Source organism: Pleurodeles waltl, chromosome 3_1 (genome assembly GCF_031143425.1).
Source record: "Pleurodeles waltl isolate 20211129_DDA chromosome 3_1, aPleWal1.hap1.20221129, whole genome shotgun sequence".
NCBI lineage: Eukaryota > Metazoa > Chordata > Amphibia > Caudata > Salamandridae > Pleurodeles > Pleurodeles waltl.
The window spans coordinates 1,654,539,203-1,654,564,129 of NC_090440.1; the positions used below are offsets into that span (position 1 = coordinate 1,654,539,203).

General features: G+C 47.7%; 1 protein-coding gene across 1 annotated transcript in view; it reads right to left on the bottom strand.

Moving 5' to 3' along the window:
• Positions 1-24,927, bottom strand: part of CIR1 (corepressor interacting with RBPJ, CIR1) — a 204,624-nt gene that overhangs the window by 130,807 nt on the left and 48,890 nt on the right. Inside the window, exon 7 of the mRNA XM_069225370.1 lies at positions 24,530-24,578. Within this exon, the coding sequence (XP_069081471.1) occupies positions 24,530-24,578 (49 nt within the window). The remainder of the gene's footprint in view (positions 1-24,529; positions 24,579-24,927) is intronic.

Below are 24,927 nucleotides of genomic sequence, written 5' to 3' on the forward strand. Positions count from 1 at the left end.
ACACCCTTGGACTGGACTTTCTTCTGATCCAAAGCCTTCATTTGGTGCTGACCAGAGACCAAAAGTCCAGAGTTCCTGGAGGCTGGGGTGTTTTCTGCATGGGGCTCAATGCCAGACTCCTTTGGGAGTGTGCTCTACCTTGGTATGCAGCATTTTGGATGGCCTGGATAGGGTCCTGGGGCGGATGATCGTGGTGGGGGTCATTACTCCAGGGATCTTGGAGACTGGTAATGGAGACGTGTGGAGCATCTTCTTCCTCCATTTCAGAGCCACTGGAGAAGAAGGCCTCTGGATTAGTCATTGGCTGATGTGGTAGAAAACCTGAAGGTTTCACTTTTCTTAGTGCTGAAGGCGTCTCATTTGCTGAAGATTTTGAGCATGTTGGCGGCTGAGTGCAGGTGCATTTTTCAGTGCACGTAACACCTCTCACTTCAGTACTATACAGTTTTCTTCGACCAGAATGTTGAAGCAAGCTTCACAGGAGGAGTGGTCGGGGAAGAGATTGGGGTTAAAAACCTTGTGGTGATCCGGCCCCGGGTACTTTGCGTTACACGGAGGGGAGTACTGTAAGGTCATCCATTGTTTTATCCTGTGTGCATTCTCTGGTGTGGAAGCTGCAGATGGGAAGGGGCACACTGTTCTTTGAAGGTCATGAGGGCCCTGGTGTGCAGGGACTTGATCAATGGGAGTTAGTCTCCAGAGTGACTACAGGATAGACATGCACCTACAATGATGGGCAAGTGTCAAAGAGTACCAGCATACATGGCCACTCTTATTCTGTAAACAGTTTATGTAACCGCTTAAAGTTGAGAAAAAATTAGCACAAGGAGAGTAATAATCTGGACAAACAATAATGCAGTAAGCTAGATAAAATCTATTTTATTCTGCATGGAATTGAATAAAACAAGCGAAAAACATGGTTAATAAACCACTAGGTTTTCCTAGAAATTTGAATGAGTTGCTAAAAGCACAAACAGACCCCTTCTCCTCTGGAATTTGACAATCCAATGTAAAAAAAAAAAAAAAGAAAAGACAAAATCAGCCATCTTCTTTTTGAAGCACCCAATAGTTTCCTCTAAAAAGAATGCTATTATTATATTTGAATTACTTAAAAAGGAATACTGGATCACCAAGGACCTTACTAAATTAAGACAAATATTTTTTATCCCATATCCAGCCAAATTGCTTGAAAGATTAGCTGCACAATTATACTTCAGTTGAAGATAGTAGCCTAACTGATATTTAGCAAGCTGGTTTGTGGTTGGCATGGTAACATTAGTTTTGGTAACATCAATAATTGATGACCTTCAAGTCATCATATTGGGTAGTAGTGTGTGCTCTCATTTTATTAGATCTGTAAGAAAAATACAATACAGCCTCTGCTTTAACATCTTGTTGACTATTCTGTTCAGGGTCAAGAGTTAGAATCTATAAGATATATATATTTTTTTAAGAGAGTAGAGAATGTACATTCAGGCCCTCATTACAACCCTGGCGGTAAATCCCTCTTACTGCCGTGCAGAAGACTGCAGCCGAGGAATTCCGCTACAGGTATTACGACCCACAGCCCGGAATCCGCCACAATACAGACACCCACACAAGTCCGCCACACAAAAGGTCAGTGATAAACTGGTGATACCAAAACCCACACCTTCACGCCAACAAGAATACGCCCACACTATCATGACCCACGAATCAATGCGGCGGTCTTTCAACCGCGGTAATCCATTGGCAGTACACACCGCCGCAATCAAAATACACACACATGTACAAAACACAACCACATTGGCCAATTCGAAATACACACACCTGATACACACACACACACACCACACACACAACACTATAAAACACACACCCACATTACCCACAGGCCCTTACTACCAGAAATTTGAAAGCAGGCCAGAGAGAGACACTACCTAAAACAACACCAGCATCCACAGACACACAACACCATCACTTACACAACATCCACACACCTCAAACAACACACACCAACACACCCCCTCACACATCACAACAGACACCACCTCACACATAACCCACACCACATCATGGCACCTCAACGACACCCCAGGTTTTCTGAGAAGGAGCTCAGGGTCATGGTGGAGGAAATCGTCCGGGTATAGCCACAGCTATTCGGATCACAGGTGCAGCAGACGTCCATTGCAAGGAAGATGGAGCTATGGTGCAGAATTGTCGACAGGGTCAACGCAGTGGGACCGCATCCAAGAACATGGGATGACATCAGAAAGATGTGGAACGACCTATGGGGGAAGCTGCGTTCCGTGGTCTCCAGACACCAGATTGCTGTACAGAGGACTGGCGGTGGACCTCCACCTCCTCCCCCACAACTAACAACATGGGAGGAGCAAGTCTTGGCAATACTGCATCCTGAGGGCCTCGCAGGAGTAGCAGGATGACTGGACTCTGGTAAGACAAATCTTTACTACCTTATCCCCCCCGACCCCCCCCGCATGCCATCACATACTCCCACCACCCTTACCCTCACACCCATCACCCCAACAACCCACAGATACCCCACCAACACAACCCACACATCCCAAAACCAAGCCCTGCATGTAACACCAATCCATGGACACCCATCACCCAAGCATGTCCAGTACAGAGACTCACTCATACCCCAAAATCACCAATCACACAAGGACCAAGCCAATAATGCAAGCACTGGAGTAGAGGGTCACTCACCCATTGCACACACAGATACATTAACTATGCATTTACATCCCAACCGGACCCCTACCCAACGTCACCAGACAGGAGGTGCCAGACATATCCAGTCCCCCCACAGAAGAGGCCCACCGTGATGACAGCAGCTCTGCACGCCTGGATCAAGATGACCAGCCCGGCCCATCTGGGACTTCGGGACAGTCGGTTCCCCTGACACTGTCACAAGCCACCACAGAGCCTCCCCCCTCAGGAAACACCAGCACAGCACCCACCCAGCGGGCCCATCCCTCTGTCCCCAGGACATGTCAATCAGCAGTGTGTCCACCACTACAGGGAACCCAGGCAAACCCACCAACCCGAGAAAATCAGGGACCTGGGGGGCAGTGGCAGTGGGCACACTGTTCAGGGGACAGATGCACAGTTTAACAGGGAAACTGGAAGGACTGCTGTGCAACAGGTGAAGGACAGGCCCAGGGAACCGACACTCCACGAGGCACTCTCCAACATCATGGGAGCTTACCATCATTCCCAGGAGACCATTGCAACGGTACTGGCCAAGTTTCAGGAGACCCAGCGGCTGCAGGAGGAACACTACTTTGGGATCACGGAGGACTTGAAGTCCATTAGCACCACCCTGGCCACCATTGCAGGGGTGCTGGCAGACCGTCTCAACACCAGGAGGAACACAGTGGCACAACAAGGGGCCCCTGACACTAGCCTGGACGATGAACAGCCCTCCACCTCCACCGGCACTAGAGGAAAGGAGGCCCCGCCACAGGAACAACAGGACACCAGCACCCCACCCCCTGCAGATGGAGAACCACCCCGCAAACTGTCCCTGAGATCCAGAAACAAGACAGAGAACATTGCCAAGACCCCCGCCAGGAAATGAGACCCCCCCTGAATGTCACCAATCTGTCCCACTATATCACCCTGTCCATCCTTAAACTGCCATTGCTCCACTTCCTATGCCCTTTGGAAAATGCACCTGTAAAACAAATAGACTGGACTCTGCCATGGACATTCCTCCTCCATCCCCCCAGCCCATTTTACAACCCCCTCCACTTATTTGCACAGGAATAAACACACTTCAATCACAAAACAATCTGGAGTCAGTCTGTGCTTTCACAAATGTGTAATTGCAATAACTATGGAATATAGCAATGTCAATTTACTTGTTCACATACCAATGTAACACAGCTGTAGGCCAGCAGTAAACATAGCAGAGGGCACAAAGTGGGACCCAGATCTGTGAAATGGAAAGTCAAAGTCAGGGTCCACACACTAAATGAAAATAACAGACTTATGCTAGTTCCAACAATAGTATGAGATGTGGGCAGCAATTACATCTTCTTACCTGTGTCTCATTTGAAGTATTGCATGATGATGTTGTTTCGGTTGTCGATATCCTCTTCTTCTGCTTCCTCTACTTCACTGTCCACAGGCTCCACAGCTGCCACAAGACCACTATCTGGCCCATCCTCCTGCAGAAAAGGCACCTGGCGTCACAAAGCCAGGTTGTGCAGCATACAGCAGGCCACGATTATCTGGCACACCTTCTTCGGTGAGTAGTGTAGGGTGCCACCTGTCAGATGGAGGCACCAGAATCTGGCCTTCAGGAGGCCAAAGGTGCGTTCGATCACCCTCCTAGTTCGCCCAAGTGCCTCATTGTAGTGTTCCTCTGCCCTTGTCCTGGGATTCCTCACTGGGGTCAGTAGCCATGACAGGTTGGGGTAACCAGAGTCACCTGCAAATGTCGAGGGACAACTGTTAGACACACACTAACCCTTAGGGACAGCCCCATACACAGACAGCAACTGAAACTGTGTGGGGACTTTAGGCTCACCTATTAGCCACACACAGTGCCTCTGGAGTTGCCCCATCACATAAGGGATGCTGCTATTCCTCAAAATGTAAGCGTCATGGACTGAGCCAGGATACTTGGGAGATGTACTTGTCTGCCAAACACACCATCTGCACATTCATAGAATGGTAGCTCTTCCGGTTTCTGTACACCTGTTCATTCCTGCGGGGGTACAAATGCCACATGTGTACCATCAATGGCACCAATGATGTTGGGGATATGTCCCAGGGTATAAAAGTCACCTTTCACTGTGGGCAAATCCTCCACCTGAGGGAACACGATGTAGCTGCGCATGTGTTTCAGCAGGGCAGACAACACTCTAGACAACACATTAGAGAACATTGGCTGGGACGTCCCGGATGCCATGGCCACTGTTGTTTGAAAAGACCCACTGGCCAGGAAATGGAGTACAGACAGGACCTGCACTAGAAGGGGGGATTCCTGTGGGATGGCGGATAGCTGGCATCAGGTCCGGCTCCAACTGGGCACACAGTTCCTGGATTGTTGCACGATCAAGTCTGTAGGTGACTAGGATGTGTCTCTCTTCCACTGTCGACAGGTCCACCAGGGGTCTGTACACCGGAGGATGCCGCCATCTCATCACCTGCCCCAGCGGACGTGCCCTATGGAGGAGAACAGCGAGCAGAGAGTCATCCAACACTGAGGTATCATAATGTGTTATTTGCAGAAACGATATTAATCCGCAATGTGCTGGTATCTGTCTATATTCCCGGCCTAGATAGGTGTGACGCAGTTAACATCCATCCCATGTGGCCTCCTGAAACGGCGGCTGCCTGACCTGTGAGGTGGGACAAGGGGATATGAGGTAACTGCGCTGGCGTTCTACACCGTTGCGGTCGAAGACCACGGCGCAATTCTGCATTGGTTAACATTGGGCCCTATGGGTCCCAGGAGCAAATGACGATGTACGCCGGCGGTGACGGTAGGCACCGCCGCAGACGTGACTGCCATTTTCTGTCTGTTCACTCACTTGATACCTGACCTTCAACAGGAGAGGACCTACACTGCAAGTGCTGCTGTGACCTGTGTCTGGTGAGTACGCTGTGAGCATGCTGCATGGGCAATGCCTGTTTTGAGTGGTGTGGATGGAAGATACATTGGGGGGGGCTGAGGCCTGCATGTGCACCAGGGCAAGGGTGGGAACTGGGGGGCAATGAGTATGACGGTCCAGACGGGTAAGTCATTTCCTTTCTCCCTGTACCATTCCTCTAGGTCAGCGCCCACCAGAAGAAGGGTATTTGGCGTGCAATCGCCAAGGACGTCCGGACCCTGGGGGTCTACCACAGACGGAGCACCCACTGCCAGAAAAGATGGGAGGACCTGCGCCGTTGGAGCAAGAAGACGGCAGAGACCCAGCTGGGGATGGCCTCCCAACATGAGAGGGGTGCCCGTCGCACCATGACCCCCCCTGATGTTCCGGACCCTGGCAGTGGCCTATCCAGAGTTGGATGGGTGCTTGAGGGCATCACAGCAGCCACAAGCGGGTGAGTACACTCTCATTCAGCTGACTCTGTGCGCATTACGAGGTGTCTGGGTCGGGGAGGTGGGCAGTGGGTTCCCCGGGGCCAGGGCGAACTTGGTAGGCAAGGTCCCTTGTGAGGCAGGCCATGTGGCACCCGAAACCCACCAGTGGTAAAAGCCATCTACACCTAGTCAGGCTCCTGTGATTTCCAGGTGTGCAGCAATTGGTCTTAGGCCTCGAACCCCATGGTCAGCTCAAATTTCTAGGAACTGTCAGTGCATGGTGCAGTGCAGAGGGCTGATCCCTGTGTGTTCTGTCTGCCAACTTTAGTGGTGTTGCATGCACTGAGCAGGTCTTTCTTCTGTCTTCATCCTCCCTTTTTGTGGTCTCCCTGTTCTTGTGTGCAATAGCATCATCAGGCGGAGGAGCATTGGCACCGGAGCAGGAGGGAGCTGCAGGGCTGGAGGGCGAAACAACGGAGTCTGAAGCCACCAGTGGGACAGAGGGCGAGGGGAGCTCCACGGCAGGGACAGGAGCAGACAGCAGTGATAGCGACTTCTCCTCTGATGGGAGCTCCCTTGCGGTGACGGGCACCACTGTGCCCACCGCATAAACAGGTACAGCCACCACCCCCCCTACCAGCATCGCCCTCCCAGCAGCCCCTCAGCGTGAGTCCGGTGCCCGCTAACCCAGGAGGGTGGGCATCTCCTTCACCCCAGGCACCTCGGGCCCTGCCCCAGTCAGCCCTGCTGCCCTCAGTGACAAGGCTATTGACCTCCTGACATCCCTCACTGTTGGGCAATCTACCATTGTGAATGCCATCCAGGGTGTAGAGAGGCATTTGCAACAAACACATGCATACCTGGAGGGCATTCATTCTGGGCAGGCAGCCCAACAGAGAGCATTTCAGGCTCCGGCCTCAGCACTGATGGCAGCCATTGTCCCCATGTCCAGCCTCCCCCCTCCAACTTCCTCCACCCAGACTCAATCCCCTGTACCTCAGCCTATCCCAAGCACACCATCAGACCAGCATGCACACTCATCAACACACAAGAGTGGCTCAGGCAAACATAAGCACCACACATCCCACAGGCACTCACACAAGCACCATACCCAGGCAGACACAGCAACATCCACTGCCTCCACTGTGTCCCCCTCCCTCCCTGTCTCGTCTCCACTCACACCTGCATGCACTACATCCTCAGCCACTGCCTCCATCACCAGCACGCCCATCACCACACACCGCTCACGTGCACTCACCACCCCCACTACCATTCACACATCCCCAGTGTCCTCTCCCAGTGTGTCAGTGAGCCCTCTTCCCAAAGTACACAAATGCAGGCACACACCCACCCAACAGCCATTCACCTCACAACAGCCTCCGGCCCGTGCACCTTCACCCAAATTCAGCAGAAGTAATCCTCCTACAACCACTACCTCTACCTCTACCTCCACGACCAAACCCCCTCCATCTTCCTGTCCCAGTGTGTCTAAAAAAAACTCTTCCTGGCTAACTTTGACCTCTTCCCTACACCTCCCCACCAGTCCTTCCCCTAGGGCCAGGCTTTCCAGGTCCCAGCCCAGCACCTCAGCCACCACATCCCCAGGCACAGTGGTGCCAGCAACTGCGGGGTCATGGAGTGCGCCACCCATCGGGGCTGCCAGTGTGCCACGTAGCGAGGGCAAGGACATTCCGCCACCTGCCCAGGTGAAAAAGGTACCCACATCCCAAAGGGAGAAGCCGAAAGTACCAGCCACCAAGGGCTCAGCAAAAACCAAAGGGGATAGTGGCAAGACAACTGCGGCACCATCAAAGCTGGGGAAGGGCCAAAAGCTGAAGAGCAGGTCAGGAGAGGGCATGGTGGCACAGACTGAGGGACCAGTGTCACACTTTCTGTCCACGACCACGCCAACCTGTATGGGGGCGAACACCACTAGCTGCCCTGCCACCTGCACCGCCACTGGCACGTCTACAGCCTCAAACGACAATCCCCAGCCTCTTCTCCAGTGGGCAGCCGTCCGAGGCTGCAGGAGACGTCCGGCTGTGTCCCTCAGCAGGTGCTGACCCATACACCGCCGCCAGCACCGCCGCAACAGACCCTGCCGCAAGCACCGCCGCGACTGACTCCGCCGCAAGTACCACCGCTGGCCCAAAGCGTCATCGGACACAGGCACCACCGCTGACAAGGCTATCATCCCCAGTGGTCGGTCGTCTGAGGCTGGAGGAGAGTTCCTGGACCCTGGCGAGCTTCCATGAGGCATTTCTTCCATCACTGTTTGCACCTGCAGGTGGAAGGCGCAGCCGCAGCAGTGTGGGATATGTCGCTGCCTCCATGGCGTATCATGCTACCTGGACCTCGCAAATCACGTGGCACGCACACCCAGGTGAGGGAATTGTACCGGCCACACTGCACGTGGAGCACTCTGGGCACCATGCCCCCTCCAGAACCAGTGGAGAGACACATCCACTACCTCAGTCCTTGGCAGGATGAAGCACTCTGGGCACCAGGCCCCCTCCAGAACCAGTGGAGAGATACATCCACTACCTCAGTCCTTGGCAGGATGAAGCACTCTGGGCACCAGGCCCCCTCCAGAACCAGTGGAGACTGTTATCTACTTGAGAGACTGGCTTTGCACTCCCCAGGATAAAGCAGTGGGCAACCCACCCACTGGAGAGACTTGAGACTCTGGCTTTGCACTCCCCAGGATAAAGCAGTGGGCAAACCACCCACTGGAGAGACTTGAGAGACTGTGGCTTTGCACTCCCCAGGATACAGCAATGGGCATGGAGCCCCCTCGCGCAGCAATGGCGTCGTGCGTTCATCAGGCTGAGGTGAAACCCCCAAACCCCCCCCCCCCCACCCCCCACCCCCCCCATTGCCGCTCCCCCCACCCCCTCCCGCCCCCTCCCGCCCCCTCCTCTCCCCCCACCCCCTACCCCTCTCCCCTCTCCTCTCCTCTCCCCCCCCCCCCTCCCCCCCATGAGGTGCCTGTACTTTTTCGATCTGATGCCCCAGCAATGTTCTCTCCGTTTCCAGTCAGGTATCATGTGTGGGCCTCGCCCTGGCATTTTGGGCCCAGTGGTCCTCGGACAATGAGTAATACACTATCCGGACTTGTGTAGTTGGTGTAGATATTTGTATATACTGAATTTGGAGTTTTGACTAATGGATTTTTAATGATTACAATCGTTACAATCATTTCCTTTTATCCTTGCGTTCTTCCAGGGGGTGGGTGTATATGTAATGTTGCTGCATGTATGTGTGTGTGTGTATGTTGTTGTGGGTGAGGGTGGGGGTGTTGCTTGTGTGTGTGTCACCCTGTTTCCTCCCCCCTCCCCTGTGTTGTAGATGCAGTACTCACCGTGGTCGCCGCCACAGCCGTTCGTACTCCTGGTAGAAGAGGAGGTAAACCAACATGGGTAACACCTGAAGTTTTGGGCTCCATGGCGTCCTGGTTCCTCGTTGGGTGTCGTGAGGTGAGTGTTTTCCCTTCTGTGTACTGTTTCCACCGTGCTTTTGATAGCGTTGGTTCCGCCCCGGAAAAGGTGGCGGGTAGGCCTCTTGTAATACAGTGGGCGGTACTTTGTCTTCCGCCTGTCTGTTGGCGGTGTCCACCGCGCTGTTTGTTTCTACTGCCGTGGCGGTCGGAGTGTTAAAGTGGCTGTCTATGTTGACGGTTTCTGCCACGGTCGTAATCCCATTTTTTTTCCGCCGGCCTGTTTACGGTATTACCGCCACTTTAACACCGACCGCTAGGGTTGTAATGAGGGCCTTAGGACCTTAAGCACACAAAATGTAATGGGAGGAATGCTTGCTTTAAAGTCTCACCACTGGCAATTACTCTGGATAGCATTACAACCCTTTGTTCTTTTGCTAACCATGCCACCTCAGTCTGGACGCAGCCACGTGCAAATTTGTCTTGATAATGCTCCAATAGGAACAGTCCAGCCCAAAGTGCCAGGCCAGGTCGTCCCTGAACTTGAGCACAAGCAACCCAAGCACAGGATTTACCTGATTGTCACTCTTCAGTTGAGTTTAGCTTAATTTCAGTGGCACAGTGAGCATAGGACCCACGTCTGGTCATGCTGTTGGACAATTAGGGCATCAAAGATGCAAAATATAATGGGATAATGCTACCATGAGCAATTGACAGTCGTTCGGTTATTTGCAAGCATTCCTCTCATCACCTTTTGTGTGATTCATTTGGGACCTGAAACATTGAAAAGTTAACCAGTTTCATGGAGAGCTTCACAAGGCTCATCATTTTCACCTTTCTTTTTGGATGGATATGCTTGCGCTCAGGCTCATCTGCTACTTGTTTTTTTGTTCTACATTGATGAAAACTGTACGGAGATTCTGATAAACCTCTTGGGTAACAATCAGAATACATCTTTACAGACTTTTAGCCGAGTCTGTCGCTGGTGGATGAAAAAAAACTTAACACAAATTATCCAAAGTGGAAATTTCGTTTACCACGGAATTCTGATTATAATATTTTGTCTAGCTCCATGGACTCTTGTCCTCAATCCTTCTCAGTGGTGAAGAAGTTTGGGTACACTCATTGATTCTTATTTTTTTTTTTATAGCTCCATAGGTAGCTGCAAATTTGAAACATTCTTTCATCATTTGAGGGTGCAGACATGGATTTTTCAGACTTTTCTTCAGAGGGATATGACAATATATGCATTTGTTAACTCCTTTTTCGATTTTGGTAACTTAATCTATTTAGGATCATCGAAAAGGACCTAGATTGGACTCCAGTACAGACAAAATATGTTAGTAAGAACTCTATTTGGTTAAGGAAATGTAAATGTGCATCTAACAATATTCAGCAACTGATGCATAAATAAAAATATCTTTCAAAGGAGCCTCCCTTTCTTCAAATATATTATAACAGAGACATACATTTGCCTGAAATACAGGTCAATAGCTAAACTCAGATAAGACCCTGAATTCTTCTTGACCATACCCAAATTTGATTATGCCAAGTGAGCAGGGTAGATCCTTCATTGAACGAGGACAGACTATGGAATGCTCTTCCACTGAATGTCATAAGTAAACACTCTCATCTAAAATTCTGTAAAATCTTGAAAACAAGGCTCCTCTTCTCCTAATAATCTCTGTCGCCTTTGGCATAGCATTTCATCTTGCACAGCTAGCATTTTTTTGTAGTGCCAAGAGACCTTTTACGATGACGGGCTGTATCATCCACTTAAATACAGATAGATTTCACCTGTGGTAATTTGTATAATTCTGTCCCCAAAATAATATTCTGCTTGGTTCAACTCCTACTGAAACTGCTGCTCCGGTTTCATCCAGTGCAACCAACCAAGTGCATGTCATCTCCCCAAAAGAGATTCATGCTCCACCTATTGAGAGCCAAACAATTTGGGGAAGAAATGATCATTTACAAGGCCATACCCCATTTAATTTCCTAGTACCTCTACCTTGAGAAGGACTGCAGAAAGTACAGAATGGTCAAAAGAATCAAGAGTATAGATGTGAGTTGGAAACATTTGCGTTGTTCTCTTAACATTTTGCTGTAACCTCTAAGTATGTATGCACAAAAAGCAGTTGTGTGACGAAATAGCATTGTGACCCACCCGAGATGGGATATGATTGCCATTTCAAAGGTGGCCAACACTTACAGATTCAATATGACATGCCAAAGGGACAATTCCTGCGGTACTTGCAAATGAAATCTATCTTGCTCCAACGGAGATACACCACCATCAGGACTTAGAGGACGAGAGCCCATATACAGGGTGCTAGGTGTTCCACTCCAGTAACATGCTAGAGACATGCTAGAGACATGCTAGAGACATGCTATATCTCAGCTGTACTCCATGATCCCTACCAATAGGTAAGGCCCACTGCTGAAGCTACTGGAGAAGTGGAAGGGTGGCTTGGGTAGATGGGAGGATGGTGAGGGGGGGGAAGCCTGTGAATACCCCAGGGAGGTAATCATCCAGGCGGGGTTTCCGCTAATACAGCTGAAACTCCTGTACGCTCCAATCCATGGGGAGGAGCGACACAGACTCCCTGAGGGGATGTGGTCGGCGGGGAATGCTGGTGCACACACTCTGGGAATGCCCGAGGGAGAAGGCATTCTGTACCAGGGTACAGTGTAGACTCTCCGAGGTGGCAGGAGAGGCTCTGGAGCTTACCTCTAGGCTCATCCTTCTGAGTAGCTGGGGAGAACTAACCCTGGACAGCTACACAACCCTGCTCTGCAACAAGGCACTGACAGCAGGCTGCACACAGATTCCAACACTGAGGCCATAAGGAATGGTGTCAACAGGTAGAGGTATCAATATACCAAGCAAGAGGCTGCTTCTGGAAATTTGCAACAAAGATATGGGACTAGGAGGGTGAGTGGGGGGGGGAGGGGCGGTAGTCGGTTGTCTAAAGCTAGAGCTCTGGTGTCCTGTGCTAGTGGCTGCATTTATCCTGCCCCCCCCGAAAGGGCCCTAAAACATGCAACTCCAGTGCCCTTTGTCCTTTGTTAGGGAACCAGTCGAGGTCAACGAGGGCTGCTTCCAGCAGTGCGTAGTTGGCGAAGCTTACGCTATGAAACCCAGCCAAAGGAAACAAAATGGCGAGTCATTTCTGTGTGGGCAGGAGGGGGCGCCACTGTAGAAGGCTGCATCCAGCATAGACTCTGATGGAGCAAAACTGAGCAAGGGGCAAGACAGCAAGAGCAAATGAGGGAGCGACGAAGACCAGTAGACCATCAAACTGTTTCCTCCATGTTCAAGGGCAGGAAATTAGATTGTGCTCTTGCTTCAGGCTGAAGGCATTGCTCTCCAGAAAGAGGTGCTTGTGCCCGGGGCTATGGCATTAGGAGGGAGCATTAAGTCTGCCCAGGATCCCTGCCCGTGGGTGGCGAGACATGCTTGACTGCGTTTAACACTCCTAGGGGACTGCAAAGCTGAAGGAAGGCAGCTTCTCACTGCAGCTGTACACACTTGGGGTCACTGATATTGGGGTTGGTTTTTCCCCTCTCAGTCGACAGACAACCAATAGTGAACTGTGTGCAGAACAGTGTCATGGCAATGGTGCGACTGAAGCCCCCTAAATTGTCCTTAACAGAACCATCTGTCCGGAGCGGGGATGCAAAAGGGGAGCCTGTGCCAGATGAGGCTACTCATGGCTTTAGGCAGCCCACATGGCAACTATATTGGCGGCCATCAGGGATACCAAAACAGAACTGGAATTGAAGATAGATATGGTGATTCAGGACGTCCATCTCCTATGGGCTGATCACGGAAAACTGAGGGACAGGGTGACAGAGGCAGATTCCGCCCTTGCCTGATTGGCTCACACAACTACTGACAACACAAGCAGGATGCGGGCACTAGAAGGAACTGTGGCCACTCTGGCAGAAAATCTCAAGGATGTCAAAGGTCGCGCTTGAAGGAATAGTATACGCTTGGTAGGCCTCCCGGAAAAGGCACAGGGCCCCAGCATAGAACTGTTCTTGAAGGACTGGCTATCCTCCACTGTGCTGGAAGGGAAGGCCTTTAAATGGTTCATGGTAGAAAGTGCTCACAGGCTTCACAAGAGGCTGCTGGTGCCCCCACCCTTAGGGGCGGTGATGGCCAGGTTGCTCAATTTCCACAATCAGGATGCTATCCTGCTTGAAGCCAGGATGCGAGACCCGTTGAGAGTTTGGGGCAAAACACCCGGACTACACAGCTGTGGTGCAGTGCTAACACGAGTCATTCCTCAGGGTGAAGTGCCACCTACGAACTTTGAACCTTCGCTATGCCCAGTTGTTCCTGTCAAATCTCCAAATTGAGGAGCAAGGGTAATCACATTTCTTTTTGAGGCAGGAGATGTCTGGGACTGGCTAGAGTCCCAAGGACACTTCAGACCAAGGGATTGAGAACAAACCTGGTCACCAGGAGAGCGGTGCAGACTGGGACACCGTAAGAATGGTGTAGGCTGCAGATGATTCACCATAGACGAGGCCGAAACAGAAAGGGTCAAAGGGGTGGTGAACATTTACCAATGAAGAACTTCTCTGCAACTGAATAGAAAGTCAACCATGACAATCGACTTCAGGGACTCTGATAAAGGGAGCTATGATTGAGCAGGGAGTGTTGGAAAGCCTTCCCCACCAAAGGTCACCCCGATGACCGCAGATGACAAAATTGAAAAAGGGAGGATTATGGAGGTCAGTGTTGGCAGGGTGAGGGAGATGGCTACCAGGGAAGATGTAATGATATGGCTGGAGGACTGTACCATGGGCCAGAACCAGCCCCACTCCTAGTTAGCAATGCATATTTTGTTCACATTATGTTGGTTTGATGTGAGGGGGCGACAGACACCTTGGGCATTGAGGGGGTGGAGCAGAGGGTTGGATGGAGGGGATCCGCATGTTTTTACACATAGGCACAACGGGCACTACTTGGGAAACAAACACTGATATGAGGACATCTCATGCTGCAGTCTGGAGACGCTTTCTCCATAGACTGACTGAGCTGGAGATTGTTATCCTGGAACGTGAATGGACTTAGCAGCATGCTCAAGAGGGCAATCGTGTCTGAAAATCTGAGCCAAAACAACCTTGATATTATATTGTTGCAGGAGACACACCTAGCAGGGAATAACTGTGGATTCCCAGGTAGAGGGAGATACTGAGTGCCAAAACAGGGATTTAGAGGGATCAAAGGGGACCGCAATAGTGGTTTGAAGGTCCCTACCGCTGCACATCACTGACAGCTGGGTGGACCCTCAGGGGTGCTTTGCAGTAGTCAGCCGCCAGTGGAATGGAATAAACATAGTGGTAGCCCCCTGGTACTTTCCCATTCTGACTTGCAGACAATCTGACTGGAATAACTGGAGAAGGTGGATCATGGAGGTGTTGCACGGGATCCTACTGGTGGTGCGGGGATCTCAACCTCGCCCTTCATGGGGCCTTGGAAAGCGTGACAATGTCTAGCAGATCACCTAAGCCAGACATACACTAGAGTTCTATCCTAGAGGTGATCAGATTGGTGGATATAGGAAGGGAAACTCACCCCACTCAGCACCAGTATTCCTATGATTCAAACTCTGTGCTTCCTGTCCAGATTTGACTATATGCTAGTCCTCAAACACCGCAGGGTATGTCCGGTGATACAAGTTACCTCCCCAGAGGCATATTGGATCACTCTTCCATCACAACCGTTATACGGTCCTCCCTGTCTAAACAAAGGGGGGGAACTTGAACCCTTGGACCTGACAGACTGGAACACGTGGAAACATATACTACAGGAAATGGAGAACTACCCTGAGGACAAAGCTGGGTCAGTTAGCTCTGACCTCACTCTAAGGAAAGCATATGAATCAGTTATGGGAGGACAACTGATAGCCCATATGATAGGGAAACGTGGGGAGCGGGAGAAAGACCTGAGAATTAGTCACCTACACCACAGAGCAGGCAAGACACCTGGAGGCTCTCTGGGAGGAATGCAGGGCCTGTGCCACACAAGAGACAAAAGCCATCTTCCAGAGCAAGCAAGCTCATCTATATGAAGTGAGGAATATAGCTGGGAAGCTCCTAGCAAGGCTAGCACACAAGGAGAAAGAGCACAGGTGCGTTTACAGGGTCCGTGGGATGGACGAGGCACTGGTAAAGGGCATAGTCCAGGCATTCGTTATCTACCCGAATAGACTACCAATTGCAGATGACATAGGATGGCGGTGCCCCAGCAGAAGCATCCCAGACCAAATCGGATCATATAATTTGAGATCTCCAAGGCGATAACTCAATTGTGCAGTCAGAAAGCACCAGGTTTCCCAGTTTCCCGTTTTCCTGGTTGAATATTTCAAGTGTGTGAAATCTAAAATAATGGGCCACTTAAGGCAGAGATGGATGTGGCCAGGGAAGGGGGAATATTGCCAGCTACAATAATGCTCATTCATAAGGAAGGGAACCTAAGGATGGACTGTACCTCATAGTGGCCAATCTCCCTGCTGAATTCTGAAACCAAGATCTTGGCCAAAGTACTGGCTAACTGGGTGATGGGGTGGGGGACATGCTAAATGCAGATGACCAGTCTGGCTTCATACAATATAGAGTGACTCAGAATAATCTGAGGTGATTCTTCGACTGCCTGGCACACCTAAACCTTGTGAGGAAGCCAGCTGTGCTCCTAACCCTGGAGGCTGCAAAGGTCTTTGACTTCGTGGAGTGGCCGTACCTCTGGGAGGTGCTACAAAAAGTGGGGTTTGGCTGATCCTATCTGGCGTGGATCAGGCTCCTGAACAGGGAGCTGATGGCAAGGATCTCTGTCAATGGTGCTACTTCACAAAAATTCCACTCTGGCAGTATTGGCCGCTGTTCCTCTTGCTCTTTGCAGTGGCAATTGAGCAGTTGTTTCGTTGGATCCGAACAAATGCCCTACTAAGGGGGCTGAAGTAGGATCTGAATTAGGAGGATATGATTTTGCTTTATGCGGATGATGTGCTCCTCTATGTGGCAGACCCTGAACACTTGATAGGATGGGTCCTGCAGACCATGGAGGTGTTCAGGACCTACGCGAGAATCTGCACAAACTGCTGGAACAAGTTGGCAATTTCCCCTGACATTGTGGGAACCAGGAGGTGATTGGGATTCCCCTCTGTAAGGGGAACTTTGGGCGGGGGTTCAGGGGTTAGGTATTTGGTAACTTATGTGACAATAGATTGCAATAGGTTGTTTTCCGACAATCTGGGGAGGGTGCTGCAAAAATATAAAAACAATGTCAAGCACAGGCGACAGCTCTCCCTAATCCTACAACTGATTAGCAAGGCAGCCCTCTACAAGATGTGCCACCTACCCAAATTCCTATACATCCTGCAGAACGCTCCATTTGAGGTCCATGCTCAGTTCTTTTGGAAGTGGATGCTGTGACGAGAGAACTCTTGTGGGATGCCGGAGCCCCTAGGATAGCACTATCGGACCCAATCAGGAAACCCCACTATGGGGGAACTGCTCTGCCAAACCTAAAATTATACTACTGGGCGTCCCAGCTATTGGTGGCTAATGATTGGTTTTACGCAAGGCAACTACACCTGCTGTGATGGTAGACAGAAGAGCAATGGATCTGGAGGGATATCTGCAAGACCTGTGTGGTGGAGCCCAGGTGGGCGCACTGCTGTATCAAACAGCAACAGTGGTTTACTTATGAAAAAGCAACACTGGCCATTCGGTGCGGTGGAAAGTTGACACTGGAGACCCCCCTCTAGTAGGCTGAGGTATTGAAAGACCTACAGCACATAGAAGGGTACCGGAGGTGGACCAATCGGGTATCTCTAAAATAGGGGACGTCTGGAAGGATGGAGAGGCAATACCATTCCAGGACCTCCAGATGTAAGATGAGCTGTCAGGTAGCCAAATCTTCAATTACATGCAGCGAAGGCATATAATAAAGGCCTATCTCCGCAAACTGGAAGTGATGGAGGATGAACCACAGTTAGAGATGAAAGTTCTGTGGGCTTCCCAACACAAACATGCAGTGTCAAAGAGCTATGCCCCACTGCTGAACAACAGTCTATTCCATCCTCCCACCCACAGCACAAAGGGATAGCTGGGAGCGAGACCTGGGGAGACTTGAGGAGGACACTTGGGCAGAAGCATGTATTCACCCCAGGGAAGTGGCTCTAAGGGCAGGCTTTAAGTTTATACAACTAAAGGTATTCCACTGGAGGTACTACATCAGAACATGGTTGCTGGCAATGTGTAAGATAGACAACAATAGATGTCTCAGTGGTTGCAGACAACAGGGCACACTATTGCAAACCTTGTGGGACTGCCCACTAATACAGGGATACTGAGATACGATTGGCTAAACAATATCAAGAGGGCTGGGCCTCACCCTGAATCTTACTCTAGCCCCCGTAATGCTGGGAAAATGGGCCGAGCAATCACTAGACAAGACTGTTTTGTAATGTGGTATTAGTGGTGACTAAGCAGGACATAATCCATAAATGGAAGAATGGTGATACCTCGAATGGTCAAGGCATGGTGGTCGAACTTAGAATGGTGCATTCAACAGGAAAAACTGGGTCCGTGGAAGCAATTTACTGATAAAGCAGATGGATAGGAGCTGGAGGGCTGGGCCCAGGGTTGACACCAGGAGGGGTGGAAGGTAGGAATGACAGACTTGATAGAGTAGTACTCCTTTGTAATGGGTGGAGGACTAGGTGTACTTGTAGTTTGGAGCTGTTTTTATGCTGTGCACCTAGAGAGGGTGGGGAGGGGGTTTCCGTGGAGACTACAGTCTTCTGTTGAAAGTTTTACCAGTTGGTTATAAAACTAATAAAAAGATTTAAAAAGGTATGGGACTGCTGCTCAGAGACAGAGGTAGAGCGGTGGAGAAGGCACCCCAGGAGTTGGTGATTATGGTTAGTATGCCCCACGGCTTAGCGAAACTTTGAGGGACCGGGTGTCTCTGGGAGACCTTAGAATACAAGGACCTGAGAGTGTAACCATAGCATCTACGGAACGGAGTCACTCACAATTTATGTCAGAAACTGCTATACAATTTATCCTACATTCCTCTACGATGCAGCAACTAGGAGATTGGTACCTCTATGTCACGTTTTAGGAATTATTTGTCTGAACACAAAATATATTCTTAGAATCAAATGTCAGAATGACTGGCTTTGTCAATGCCTGTTCAGATACCTCACTGTACACTTCCACTAACCTGGGTACTAAAAAAAGTCTTAGGTGCTGCAAACATCAGCAAAAAAACTATGGGCCAGATTACGACCTTGGCGGATGGGATACTTCGTCACAAATGTGACGGATATCCGATGGATATCATGTCCGCCGTATTACAAGTTCCATTATATCCTATGGAACTTGTAAAAGGGCGGGCGGGATATCGGCCACGTTTGTGTTGGAGTATCCCATCCGCCAAGGCCATAATCGTGCCCCAAGTTTAGGTACAGGGGAATTATGGCAGCTTTCCACTTTCTTTTGCCAGCTGCGCATCATCCATTGTTTTCAGAAATCACCTGGGGCTTTATCTTACTTCCCAAGTTTATAACAACTGATAAAAACTTGAAATTTCCTTATTCATTTCCTCAAGATCATTTGAAACCGATTTTATTGCATTACTTGAATGTAATTACTGAATTTACAACACTTTCATTCAAAACACTGTGCAAACAACTTAACAGTGCAAAGCAACAGGGTAAGGCATAATGACAACAATGGGATACAGATGATACTCAAGCACTGCAAGCCCTGAGAAGAAGGTGTTCTTTATCCATTATCAACGAGTGAGCAAGGCACACAGTGTTGGGTATTTAAGTCCAGAGCTGTAGTACCAGAAGAAAGGGTCAAAATAAAAAGAGGCAAAAAGTGCACGAGGGGCAAACATAAGACAGAGAATAGTACAGAGAAGAGACACAGCATGTGAAGAGAACCAGCATACTTGAAATGGGAAGGGGCAATTAACTGAAAGCACTTAAGCACAAATCAGAGAACAGTTAATCAGAAAGAGAAAAGGTGCAGACAGTTACTGCAACTACTGTGAATCTGTTGAATATGGTGACAGGTAAAGTGATAAAGTAAATAAGATCTAAACATAGGAATTCTGAAAGACCTCCAGAAGAGTTGTTAAAGTGGTTAAACATGTAAAGAGGAGAACAGACAATAATGAATCAGAGTTTGAAGATGTAATTTAAAGGAAGGAAAAGAAACTGTGTGTTTTCACAAATATGGAGAGGACAGACCAGGAACTGAAAATGAATACCAGATTATGAGAAGCGATGGCAAAGTCAAACAAACGAAAAAAGCATAGTGCCTATGGAAGGCAATTGTGGACCAGCAGGCACAAAAAGAAACTGTTTGTTGGATTACATATCAATAACCTGGAAGCCTTTTCGCCTTAATGGCAGAGAAGATTAAAAAGATTCACAGGGACATAAATAAAAATTAGGACCAAATACTATAATAACAGAAAAAAACAGAAACAGAACAGAGTGAACACGCAAGGAGACCAAGATTGAATCTTGGGAGAACAGTAGCCCAAGGTATAGCGCAATATAAAACATGCACTCAAAAACTAGAGATAACGCATTCTCATTCCAGACACAAAATCTAGATGAAACCGATGTAGGAAAAGGAAAGGGGATCCACTGTGTCCAAAGAAGCAGAGTCAGCTAACAATCAAAGAAAGTTTTAGATGACTAGCTTGACGCAAAAAAAAAAATCAGAGATGAAAGAAAGGCACTAATGCTGCTTTGCTGATCAGAATCCAAAGTGTGCAGGAGATGACAAATGAGCAAGAAACATCAGATAGAGCTGATAAAGGTAAAACGGGATGGTAGCTAGAAGGGGGGGGGGGGGGGGAAATTTAGTGACACATTGGTAAAGGAACAATGCTTGCAGATTTAAAAGAAACAGGCAGGTATCAGATGGGTAAGAAGATGTGAAAAGACTGGTTAAGCGGGAAAAACAAGGTCATTTAACGTGGCAGGGGATGCTTTAGGAGTGGCACAAGAGAGAGGCAGCAAATATCAGACAGCAATAGGGTGAAAGCCACATGCAGGTACTTTATGTGAAGAAATTATATCCTTGTTAAATCATTTGAGCTGCACAGGCACAAAGAAGAACAAGGAATTCAGGTGAATCCATCTTGTCTGATACTGGTCTCATAGTCCAGTTTCCCCTGACACTAATCATCAGCATGGTAGTATCTACCCAGGTTTCTCACTCTCATTATGCCGCTCAAAAACATACTGTGATTTTAACTGTAATTGAAGTCATATAGCGCTTACTCCCCGACAGTGTTGAAATGCTCCAGAACCCAAGGTAGTTTGGTAGTAGGTTAATAAGTTTGTTGCATCTTTTAATTTGCAGGTTAACTGGGCTGTGTTTCTGCTCTTGCGATCTCTCATACTTCAGTTTTACAATAGAAGTAGAATAACAGAAGTAGAATACTAGAGAAAAGGTATTAGTCATAATTCAAGCAATCCATCCATCACTTTTTTGCATTTTTCAGTGTGACTCCCTTAGTGGGATGGTATGCTCCAACGTTGGTCCCATACACACTTTTCCACGGGAACCAGGCAATACTCTGCTGATGAGCCCTAGTATAGGCAAATAAGGGCAAAACCGGTCCTGGGTTGCCTGTGCTCCAGTTCAGGGAGGACCTGTCCTGGCACTTCATGTTGTTCTGCACCTATTGGTGCAAGGGCAAAACTGATTTGCATATGGCTGAGTTTAATCTGAGGTGGTATGGTGTGCAAAATAACAATGGACTGGGATGCAGCCAATTACAAGGGGCTAAGATCAATTCAAGCATTCCATTTATTGCTTTCTTGTATACCTCAAAGCTAGCTTCCAGAGCACTCACAAAGCTTCACCCTATAAGGTCAGGTAGACTGTGTTTTTACAAAGGTAAAACTTCCACCCATAAAAAAGGCTGCATAATTAATATATATTTTAAAAAATAGAACATTTCTATTGTGAAAAGTTCCTCTCCCTCTCCAAATCGCTTAAATCCAACTGCATATTTTATCAACATGAAATAGTCAGATGCCATTGATTCATGTTATTTCTTTCAGATAAAGATGTAAAAGAAGAGCACAAAAGTGATCTATGAATTTACTCTTCAGTTTGTTGTGCTTGCAATTAGACTGAAACACTAGTTACCCCATTTATGCATAAAGAAGAGAAAATCATATGAAATCTGAGAACATTATTTCTGTTACTGAGCTAATCAGGATCATCATGTTAATAATTCTCCATCAAATTAAGGTAACAATTAACACCTTGACCGATCCCACTACTGCACAAACTAAACAACAATTAGCACATCCTGTATAGCTTGCATTCTAAGAAGCCCAACGCACCCAACCCTTTTTAATCTTCTAGACTGAAAACTTTCATAAGATGCTCATCAGATCCCCAAACACTCAAACCCTGGCATGGGATCCAGTTGGAATCAAGACTATGCACATAAAAAGCAATGAAGAGATTGGCAGTTGGAAGCATGATTATTGAATGTAGCCACCTTTCTATAGGAGTGCCATCACTTTAACAATGAAGGATGAGCTGGTCCTTGAAGAAGTTCAAACAAAACATTACATTTCACAAATGGCTGGGGGGCTTAAAACTTAATGTTCATCAACACTGCTGGTAGAAACAGAGATTCAACAGACGGACTGAGAAAAGGTGATATGGAGTGTTAATAGGGTAGGCAGGGTTTAGAGATACAAAGCGGTGGTGACCACAGGAGGAAGAGCGAAACAAGGGGGCAATAAAGGGCAACAAGACTGACAAAACGGCAGAGATAGAATAATGTGGCAACAGAATAGAAAGAGAGAGAGAAGACTAACAAGTGGAAAGAGTGACAAAGAACAAAGAGCAGGAAAGAGATAGAAACATGCAGAGGTGGAACAGGGAGAGGCAGAAAAGAGTAGCAAGAGGAAAACAGGACAAAGATGTGGGAAAGAGAAGGACGAAAAATCAAAATCCAGAGATAGATACATCTCAAGGCTACATCAAGAAGGTGGGCAGAGTCTGGCGCAAGGAATGGACAATCACAAGAGGGATCTAACCCAGTTACCATAAAACTTCCCCAAATTCTGCCTTACTGTTTACTGAACTATTTTCTTAGATCCTAGCGATCTGTGGGTTAAATACATTTATCAGTGCATACATCTACCAAAAACTACTGCGCTCACACTTCGTGCCAGACAAGATGTTTTTTTTAGAATGAGAACCTGTACGCAGAGCTCTATTTGATTAGGTCGAGCTATCTTGTAATACGTACTCGTCCCTTCTGGCAAGTTGACACTGAACAGGTGTTCTGTTCAGTTGAAAAGTGGAGGGGCAATAAAAGATGCCTTTAAATCTTGTTCTTTTGTCACATTTTCTCTGTGTTCACAGACAGAGGTTAAAAGCCAGCTTGTCTTACAATGAATTTTCCTTCTGACTGCAGAGTTCCAGGACTTTGTAAGGTAAACTGTGTAACCTGCTGCTTAGAATGTCACATAAAAGGATATAGGGTGTCAGGTTTTTCCTAACACACAACATTTAAATGACTACATCAACCGTGCAAACATTTAAAAATATATTCAGTAGTTGTGAAAGCCCTTTTTTATATTTCTGTGTGATGAAAAAAATATTTTAATAGGATGAAAACAAATCATAATACTTTATGTGTTGATGTGCAAAGGATAGGTTTTCTGAAACCCAATTTTCAAAGATTAATACCCTATATAAGTTTTATCAGTAAAGCTACAAGTTAGTGGAGAGGGTTTTAGACATTTCTTGGAAAGTTACTATGTGTAGATGACAATAGGTTCCTACATCACAGTTTAGTAATATAATTATTAAAATTGAGTGTTTAAACAAACTGAGAAACACTCCTGCCCTGATGGCAATGTTGTTAGTAAACTAAAAGAAGTGCTAGGTTATGTAGGCTAGACAACATGGGTATGTGGGCTAGATTCTTGTGATGCATGCAGCAAACCTTAGTCTACTTAATCAAACAAAAGAGTTTTTTTGTACTGCAAAAATGCTGAGCCCACATATTTGAAGGTGCAATATTATGTGAGAATGAAGAAAAAGGCGATTCTGTAAACTATTTGCTTAGGATTACACAATTTGAGACCAGTTTATGGGTCAAGTACATTACACTTAGGTCGAGTAGGTTATTTAAATTAATCGACCTGCACGTCTAGTAACATTTTTATGACTTTTCGAGCCCTGGTATGAGAGAGGTTTTCAGAGATGGATGAATCAGCATGTTCAACTCCTGTATTTGGTTTTGTCAACTGTCAGCTTTTTAGCAAAGTCTGTCATTTTTTATGCCGATCACCCACACAGACATTAATCTAGGTGCTTTTGAGGGGATTATAATTTTGTTGTGTAGCTTGTGTATGCATTTGTGACTATGTCTAACTTTGAGAGGTGTTTTTGCTTGTGTATGCATGCATGGGTTTGTCTCTCTCCACATACAAATCACTAATTTCTGTTTTTTACCCTGCCCAATCTGTGTCTCTGAGGTCTCACGCTCATGGAGTCACCGTCACCACTGACACAGGTGCTCCTTCAATATTGTTAATGAAGGTAAAGCCCTACCTAGTCTTTGTGCTTTTGAGTTCTCTCTCCATCCTCTTACCTCTCTGCCTCTCCCTTGTATAAAAACACACATCTCATTTCTACCATTAAAAGTGATTCCCCCCCCCCCCTTTCCATGTTTCCTTGAACCTTCCCTATCCCTTCTCTTTCCTCCCATCTTATGCAGAGAGTTGCACAAAAGAGAGAAGGAACCAGTCCCTTACATCCCAGACTACATCTTATCCTCTGTTTCCAATCTTTATGAATGGGGGATAGGAGATTGGTTTGGTGGATCTGTCGTGTTTCCTATATTTCATTTCCGTCCCCTCAATAAAAACCAAAATGGGCTTGAACAGGAACCTAATGTTGTTAGTCAACAAAAAACATGGACAGGTACTTGACTGTGGCACTTAAAAAAAAAATCTGGAACTTGCCTGAATTCCAAATGGCTGATCTCTTATATTCATATCATCTTTGGCATATCTGAGAAGCACAAGAGAAAGAAAACACAATATAATGAACATCTTCATTCCGAAGAAAGAGACAAAGAATACATGAAGGTTTGCCAAAGTGTCAAAAGGAACGTAAACGATTCCAAATGTGTTGTTGTATAAAGCTTTTATGCTCTAGTAAGGCAGAGATCGTAATTGTTATGATGACTTTAATCTGCTAGCATGTCCATAACCATTAATGTTTGTGAGAAAAGAGCAATCTGCTTTACTCTCTTCTTATCTGCTCACACTAATCGGGCTGCAGCCTCTAAAGTCAATCAAGAAAATAAGGCTTTCAAACGAGAAGTCTTTAACAATATGTCTGTTAAGGTAACGTAACC